At 47.5% G+C, this 8,868-nt stretch overlaps 1 protein-coding gene across 3 annotated transcripts in view; it reads right to left on the bottom strand.

Annotated features, from left to right (window-relative positions):
- Positions 1–23: 23 nt before the first annotated feature.
- Sumo3 (small ubiquitin like modifier 3) overlaps positions 24–8,868 on the bottom strand; it is a 10,406-nt gene continuing 1,561 nt past the window's right edge. For all 3 annotated transcript variants that reach the window (XM_031348281.1, XM_031348279.1, XM_031348280.1), the window contains exons 2-4: positions 6,260–6,388; positions 1,872–1,943; positions 24–144 (exon numbers count right to left, since the gene is read on the bottom strand). In XM_031348281.1, the coding sequence (XP_031204141.1) occupies positions 34–144; positions 1,872–1,943; positions 6,260–6,388 (312 nt within the window). In that variant the 3' untranslated portion in view covers positions 24–33. The remainder of the gene's footprint in view (positions 145–1,871; positions 1,944–6,259; positions 6,389–8,868) is intronic.

The following is an 8,868-nucleotide window of genomic DNA, read 5'->3' as shown; positions in this document are numbered from 1 at the left end:
CTTGTGTGACTGGTGTGGCTGCATGGTCACCGCTCAATAGCACATGTCAGGACAACGGTTGGGTGTGGGGACGCTCCCTCGGGAGGCTGTTCCTCCTGTCTGCTGCTGGAATACGTCAATGGTGTCCTCATCCTCCATCTCCAGCTATTCAAGTTGCCAAGGCGGGCCCAGGAGAGGAAACAGGAAATGTCAGAAGTGAGTTCACAATGGTACCACACACCCAAACAGCTTCCCTACACTAGACACAGCCCAGTCACCTTGGCTGGAGTGCAGCATGTGAGAAAAAGAGGGCTACTGTGGGGTCACAGTAATGACTTATCCACCCAACTTCTGACAAGATTCACAGAACAGTCAGAGCTAAGAGCTGAGAGAGAAATGTTGTCATTAGAGACAGACTCATCAGCCACACAGTACACTTTGTACACTTATGCTATTTTAAATATTGCAGTATCAGCACTTTTAGATACTTGAATACATGCTGGGCGGTGGTGGCATCCCAGCACCTGGAAGGCAGAGGCAGGTGGATTTCTGAGTTTGAGGCCAGCCTGGTCTACAGAGTGAGTTCCAGGACAGCCAGGGCTACACAGAGAAACCCTGTCTTGAAAATACAAAAAAAAAAAAAAAAAAAAAAAAAAAAAAAAAGAAAAGAAATACTTGAATACATTTTTAATGCAGGGGTGGGGGTGGGGAGGAAGCACTCACATGAACTCAGGTCACCAGGTTTCGTAACAAGCATCTCATCCAGTAAGCCATCTCACCAGCCCCAGCATTTTTAGATAAACATTTTACACTCACAAAAAATATATCTATTATTCATTTATCTTTTGTTTCTATGTGTTTGTATATGTAGTTCTGTGAGCTTATGTGCCCCAAATGCATGGAGGGTTCTTGGGTCCCCCCCAACACTGGAGTTACAGAAGTGTTGGGGTGCCATGTGGGTGCTGGGAATCAAACCCAGGTCCTTTGGAAAAACAGCTGGTGCTCTTCCCCACTACTATCTCTCCAATCCCACAAGAAAAACAAATTTGAAACAGGATTTCTCTGTGTAGCCATGGCTATCCTAGAACTTGCTCTTGTAGCCCAAGCTAACCTCAAACTCAAGAGAATGGCCTATCTATGACTCCCGAATCCTAGGATCAAAGGCGTGTACCACGGCTACCCAATCCAAAAGAAAAAATTTTTTAATTTTTATGTGCACATAAGTCTGTGTATGACTTGTGTGCCGAATGCTAGGGGCCACAAGTGGGCATCAGATTTCCTAGGACTACAGTTAAAAACAGTTGTAAGATGCCATGGAGGTATCAGGAATTGAACCCAGGTCCCTTGCAAGAAAAAAGTGCATTTAACCACTGAGCCAACTATCCAGCCCTCACAAAATTTTAATTTTTCATTAAAAATTTTAAAAGTAAAATAACTCCAATGAAGGGCAAATGGTTAGCACCAAGCCTTCAGGATCAGAGGAGCTGCGCACTCTACCACAGCCCACACAGTGGATTCCTGAGGGTACGGGTCCTATACTTGGACTCTAGCTCTAAACAGCAAAGATACATCTGACTACCACTCATCTGAAAAACTCAATCTCAAAGTATCAAAATCTAAATCAAAATCATTGTGGCAGGGCTGGAGAGACGGCTCAGCAGCTAGCAGTACTGAGTGTTCACCTAGAGGTTCAAATCCCAGCACACAACTGTCTGTAACTCCAAGGTCTGACTAAAAGCCTCACATATACACAGAGGCAAAACACCAATGCCCATAAACATAAAAGAAATTAAAAGAAAAAAATCATTGCAAAACAAGCCATTTCTCAAATAACAGTGCCCCAAACCGACACTGTTTAGATAAATACTAGAAATGGTGCAGACACTTCATACCTGGGCTGGAGTGTCTGTTTCGTTGATTGGTTGTCCATCAAACCGGAATCGAATCTGTCTCATTGACAAGCCCTGGGGAAAAGGAAGGAGAAGCATTAGATGTTCCCAGATAACACAGTTTAACCTGGAGATATATATTCAGAACCACCGACAATATGAGCATTCTGCATAGGCACACATGACCCAGCCGAACACAAAGAGCCCTGGTAGCCCACAATCTACAGCATGTGCTGCCCCACACTAACCCAGTCAGAGGTCTCCAGTTCATTCTAACACTAGGCCTGCCTGTCCTAACTCTGCCTCTCACTTCCTCTCAGAAGGAAAGCTGAGCCAAGTTCCTCCCTTCTGTACTTTAGTACCATTTCCTTCTCTGGAAAGTTCCCAGAGAAAAACAGGTCAGGTGATCACCAGTGCCATAATCAGGAAGGCTTCGAGGAGCACAGGAAAGAAAGGCATTTTCCATGAAACGAGGGCACTGGGTCTCAGCCTGTCAGAGGAAGCAGGTCAGCACCACCAGGCAGAAATGCCTCTACCTTGGCAGCTCTGCTGTCCCTGAAACAGATCGGAGAACTGTGACTGCTTACAGAGGGAAAGGCACGGCCTCCAGGAAAAAGCCCAGAGACGACTGGTCTCTGCTGGCTGGAGTCTGAAGCCAGGAGCCTAGAGACACTGCAATCTCATGGGTGCTGGAGCCACAAGTCTCAGGGCCCGGATGCTAAGACCAGGAAGCCCTGGGTAAACTTTTGAAAGTTCACATGGAGGTGCTGAAGAGCTAGCTCAGAGGTTAAGAGCACTTGGTCTTGCGGAGGACTCAGGTCCAGTTTCCCAGCTCCCAAATGGCAGCTCCCAACCACCTGTCACTCCAGTTCCAGGGGATCTGATGTCCTCTTTTGGCCTTTGTGAAAACCAGACATGTGTATAGTGCACAGACATTCATGCAAGCAAAAACACCCATGCACATAAAAATAATTTAAAAAAAGTTCAATCATAAATCTCCAAGGGTTCAAAGTCTCCCACAACCCCCAGAGGCCAAGAAGTTTTCTCTCACAGAAATAAGCAGTGCTTTCTAGAGATGTGGACTCGGAGATCTGTTCGGACAGGTATGACCAGTGGCTGTCCAGGAAGAGCCAGCATCTCCAATGTGCCTCAAAAACCCCTCAGTCTTCCAGCTGTACCACAATGCTGCATGCAGTCTGACAGCAATCTTCCTCAGGAAATAGTGCCTCTCAGAGCAGCACCTGGGTCCCCCAGAAACCCCAATTCTAACAGAGCACCCTGTGGATATACTGCCTTTGCCTCGTCCACCCAAACACACAGCACTTCTCTTTCTCACAGAGGTTCACTGCCTCACTCTTAAATACAAGCAGAAACGTGTGTGTGTGTGTGTGTGTGTGTGTGTGTGTGTGTGTGTGTGTGTGTGTGTGTGTGTAAGGAAAGACTCAGATATGTGAGAACAGTCCAGAAGAAGAGAGCATCATGCATGTTACAGAAGTGGCATGCCTTCCCAGTGAGAAGCCACTCCACACACTTAGAGATGAGGGGAAAGCTCTAATACAATAGCATGAATCCAACTCTGGCTAATGCCCAAAGCAGAGGTGGCCTCAAACAGAAGACTTTGTTAACTTACATACACCATAGATTTATTAATTCCACACACAATGGCATCCTTAAATCTCTTTCAGATCCCAGGCCCAGGTTCCACTTTGAACAATTTAAACAGAGACAGGAGACTGCAAGTCTGGCCACTTGGGCAGACGGGAGGTTTACGCAGCAAAGATATGGCATACATATCACCAGAATTAAATGATTTTTAAGTACAACGGCGCTGTCCTCTTTCGAATAGTTCTCACCTGGGGTAATCTTGCCCACCTAGCCACACTATGCATTTCTCAGTAAGAGAATGGGGAGCTTTACTGCCAAGACTTAGCACTGGGTGTGGCTCTGCTCAGTCCCCTGTGCTGCCTTGTTTGATGCAAGTAACCTGACGGGTATGGGTCTAACAGCTGCTTGTAAGTCGGGGTTGTCTCCTTGGTTGTGAGAATAGGTCGAATAGTCCTTGAGAAGAAACACATCCTAGCATGCTCGGTTTCTCTACTCTCTAACGGGCCTGGCTGGCACCCCACTTATCCGTGCAAATCTATTAGCAAATCCTCTATAATATCAATTCTATTACTTCAAGTTTCTTCAATAAAAAAGGAAGGATATGGAGCAGTTAAAAACACATGTACACTTAAAACTTTTAGAAAGGTTAAAAACGTGTGTGTGTGTGTGTGTGTGTGTGTGTGTGTGTACATGTATACTAGGGGAAAAAAAAAAACACAAACAGAAGCAGACAGAGCACTTCTGGAGGGCTGGAGAGATGGCTCAGAAGGTTAGAGCACTGACTGTTCTTCCAGAGGTCCTGAGTTCAATTCCCAGCAACTACGTGGTGCTTCATAACCATCCATAATGAGATCTAGTGCTCTCTTCTGATATGCAGGCCGGCAGAATATTATATACACAATAAATAAATAGATAAATCTAAAGGAGGGAATGATCACAGGCAAGCATGCAGACTGGCTGACTGCGGGGGACTGGGTATTCCCAGAAGCAGAGGCAGACTGCTGCCTCCACAGAAGCAAGGACAGGTACAGGCAAGTCTACAGACGGGAAGAGCCTGCCAGAGTGGGAGGTATACTCCTGAGCCCCTGCTGAGACCTCACACCGGAGAATCAGAATTGTCACTTATGTTCCAAAACACAGGATGCTGACAGAGAATTACAGCAACTTCCCAAGTAGTGCGCCTCAGCCTAGACTATTACATGCAGCCAGATGCGCAAGTCCCTGTCAGATGTAGGAGACGATGCTCCACTGCAGAAATGGGCAATGAACACAGAGATGCAAGAGGAGACAAAGGAAGTCTCCAGAGTGACTCTCCCAAGACTGTGGGGTATGCAGACAGCCTCACCTACAAATAGTGGGTCGGGTGGGGCCTAGCAGGCCACCCCAGAACGCTGAGGTAGCTGACCTAGTATGTGCCCTCCAACACAGCGTCGCAGCAGAAGCCCACGCAAACACAGCAGACTTAGCACATCCCCAGCAGGCAAGGAGCGCGCCTCCACATATGCAGTCCAAGTGGTGGCGCACAGCAGCCGCAGCTGACTCAGCTGAGAGGGCACAGGGGGACATGGCGTCATTGGAAAGCTCCGTCTCACCTTTCACAGGTGAGAAGTGTCTGAGGTCAAAACTCAGGAGAGAGGAGACCAAGGGCTCCATCTGCAGGACTCATGATGTGGGAAAGGAGCCGGCACGGCACTGCTCTCAGAGTACTTACAACAAAATCAAAGGGCAGCACACAGCTGTGTGGGCAAGAGCTCAACGCAACCTCGTACCACCGCAATGAGCGATGCCACTACCCTCACAAAAGGGCAGGGCTCAGACAGGAACTGGCACCTAGGGATATGTGCAGCAAGCCAGGCAGCCACTGAGGCAGACAACAGAGGAGCAAGCAAGACCAAGGACTTCCAGGCAGGCTATAGAGTACCCACCTGTCAAAAGGCCCTTAATAAGAATGAACAGATGGGGGTGCTGGTGAGATGGCTCAGTGGGTAAGAGCACCGACTGCTCTTCTAAAGGTCCAGAGTTCAAATCCCAGCAACCATAGGGTGGCTCACAACCACCCATAATGAGATCTGACTCCCTCTTCTGGTGCATCTGAAGACAGCTACAGTGTACTTATTTATAATAATAAATAAATCTTTGGGCCAGAGCAAGCAGGGCCAACTGGAGTGAGCAAGGTTGACCAGTACAGCTACAGAGTGTACTCATATGCATAAAATAAATAAAATATATCTAAAAAAAAAGAAGAATGACTAGATAGACAGACCCAAGGATAGTGTTTACAAGAGCCATGAGTTCACGGTGACACTGATAACCCAGCTGGTCACTATTAGGGACAAGGTTAGTCAGCTTGCTATTTTGAAATGGTAATGAAGGGACAGGGTCCTGTGTTTCCTCACTTTCGTAAATAACATTAAAAAATATCAAATCACCAATGAGGGCAGCATACACAAACACAATTGGATGGATACCAGAAAGAAAAATTCGAACCAGCACTGATCCACATCTGAGCACACCACAGGGCCTCACCAGAGCCTTGTGCTGGCCCTACAGGAGTGTGGCCACCGCTATGATAAGTCTATCAGGAAGCAAATCCCACTGGAGTCTGCTAAAGCCCAAGATCCACCTATCCATGTGCAGGAGCCCAGGGAGAGACATACTATAAGGACATGCAGATACCAAGATCTAGGGCAGCAAGGGTAAGCCTGCAACACAAGCATACCTCCCCGCCTCCACCCCCCTCCCCCTTTCCCCTCCCTCAAGGGCTTGCTCCTCTGGCCAGCACACACCTGCCTCTCGCAGTAGGCCTTCATCAGCTTGCTCAGTGGGGTGTGCCTCTTGATCTTGAACTGTACCACTGAGCCGTCCTGCCCCGCCACTTTCAGGTTGATGTGGTCATTCTCTGTCTTCACACCCTCCTGCAAGACGAGGAAAATGGGGCTTAAAAGCCAGCTCAGAATCACCAGGGTTTAAAGTGCAAGTCCTTGGGTAAGGTTGTTTTGAGTTGTAAAAAACAACCTAATTCTCAAAACTCCCCTGGCAGCTTAGCTACTTAGCTGCTCTCGGGACTGTCTTATTTTTACACAGAATTTATTTTTAACCTACATTTGTTAAACAGTGATAGAAACTTCAGTGCAAAGCCAGTCCTTACAGACTACCAACTCAAAGATGAAAATCTGCTTATTAAAGAGAGCCAAAGAAAAATCCATCTTTGTTTTAAAATTACTTATGAGGCTAGTAAAACACACATTTGCAGACTTCACTTTAGTTCTCTATGAATGATAAGAAAAGCCAACATAAAGCCAAGAGTGGAGGACCAGAGGGCACTAGGAGACCTGAGGGAATCCAGTGGAGTCGGTAAAGACTGCGGTCCCCTGGACCCTCTGGAGTCGGGAGAGTAAAGACTGCGGTCCCCTGGACCCTCTGGAGTCGGCGGGCTAGCTAATGGCTGTGGTCCCCTAGGCCCTCTGATCTCACACTGTGCTCTTTCTTCTGGAGCTCTGTGTAGCTCTAAAGAATACTGTGTGCTCAAGCCCCCTGGGTTCCATCCTCCATACTGGGGGATGGATCCTATTACGCAGCAGTCAATTTTATATACTCATGATGCACACAAGGTGCTGGACCGAGGCAACGTCAGCGCTTCCTGTTGCCTGAAAACACATTTTGAACAAAAAGTTTGTTATGGGCCACAGAGCCAACTCTGGGTTGTTCAGTCCCAAAAGGAACTCCTTTTTGTTGCTCAGAGCATGCTCGGCCCGTGCGATACACCATTTCAGCCACAGTGGATGAAAGTGTTCATGGAAACTTTTTAACCTTCATTATTATTTTAATGTGCATCAGTATTTTGCCTGCATGCATGTCTGTGAATCACATGTAGGCAGTGCCCCAGGAGGCCAGAAGAAGGTGCCAGATCCTCTAGGAGTGGAGTTACAGATGTTTGTCAGCAGTAAAGGTACTGGAACTTGAACCAGGTCCTCTGAAAGAGTCGCCAGTGATCCTAACTGCTGAGCAGTCTTTGGGACCCATTAGTTAATCAATTAATTAATATTTTATATGCATTGGTGTTTTGCCCGCATGCACGTCTGCGTGAGTGTCAGATTGTGGAGTTACACACAGTTGCAAGCTGGTGGTGGGAATTGAACCCTGGTCCTCTGGAGAGTGGCCAATGCTCATAACCACCGAGCCATCTCTCTAGCTCCTGAGAACCATTACTTCTATATATTTTTTAAAGAATTATTTACTTATTATACGTAAGTACACTGTAGCTGTCTTCAGACACACCAGAAGAGAGTATCCGATCTTATTACAGATGGTTGTGAGCCACCATGTGGATGCTGGGATTTGAACTCAGGACCTCTGGAAGAGCAGTCAGTGCTCTTAACCGCTAAGCCATCTCTCCAGGCTCAAGAACCATTATTTCCAAGGAAACAGACCCCTCTCTCTATCTGCAGACCAAGCTTTTTCCCTGTCCTCACACCAGCTTTTTTCCCACGGTTCCACAGAGCATGCTCCATAGAAGTACCCTGCCTCCCTGGGATGTCCTCAGCAACTTTTTTATTCCTGGAGAAGAGAATGTCAGGAAGCTTGAGCGCAGGGTACAGAAAGCAACCTGCCCTGCGCTGGGTCCTAACAGCCTTGGGTAGGAGCATGGCTCTTTCTAGTCTGAGAAATGGTACGTAGGGTAGAGGCTCCAACAGGGACCTGAAGGCACACGTTGGGGCACCATGCTCCCATCTCCTCCGGTGTGAGACTCCCGCTCTCAACTCACTCCAGGATACCAGTGACACAGTGGCACTGCTCGGAGAGCTTGGCATCTGCTCTAAAGGATGGGATCCAACATGAGAAAAATCTGCAAGTAAGAAGCATGAACCACTCCAGGTCCTAAGAAGCACTGACTTCTAACCCTGTTCTCAAAAGAATGATGTGTGTGTGTTAAAAAACAGAGACAGAAGCCAGGCAGCGGTGGCGCATGCCTTTAATCCCAGCACTTGGGAGGCAGAGGTAGGTGGATTTCTGAGTTCGAGGCCAGCCTGGTCTACACAGAGTAAGTTCTAGGACAGCCAGGGCTATACAGAGAAACTCCATCTCGAAAAACCAAAAAAAAAAAAAAAAACCAGAGACAGAGGTGAAAAGGCCTCAGGCAAGCTTCCCTCCAACGACAGGATGCCTGGCTCCACCTGGATTTCTCTAATTAGTAAGTAAATTCAGAAGAAGGAGGGCTTAGCACAATGACTGCCATCACCCAGCGCTCCGGGGGAGAGGTGGAGGCCAGCTTGAGCTACACAGGCAAACCTGTCTCAAAGCACTGCAAAACCAAACGAAGGCAGGCCTGGCTTGGTGACACACTCCTTTAATCTCAACATTCAGGAGGCAGAAGCAGGAGGATCTCTTTGAGTTT

Source organism: Mastomys coucha, unplaced genomic scaffold, assembly GCF_008632895.1.
Source record: "Mastomys coucha isolate ucsf_1 unplaced genomic scaffold, UCSF_Mcou_1 pScaffold3, whole genome shotgun sequence".
In the NCBI taxonomy this organism is placed as follows: domain Eukaryota; kingdom Metazoa; phylum Chordata; class Mammalia; order Rodentia; family Muridae; genus Mastomys; species Mastomys coucha.
The sequence above is the reverse complement of the archived record's forward strand: the minus strand, read 5'-3'. Positions and strand labels throughout refer to the sequence as shown.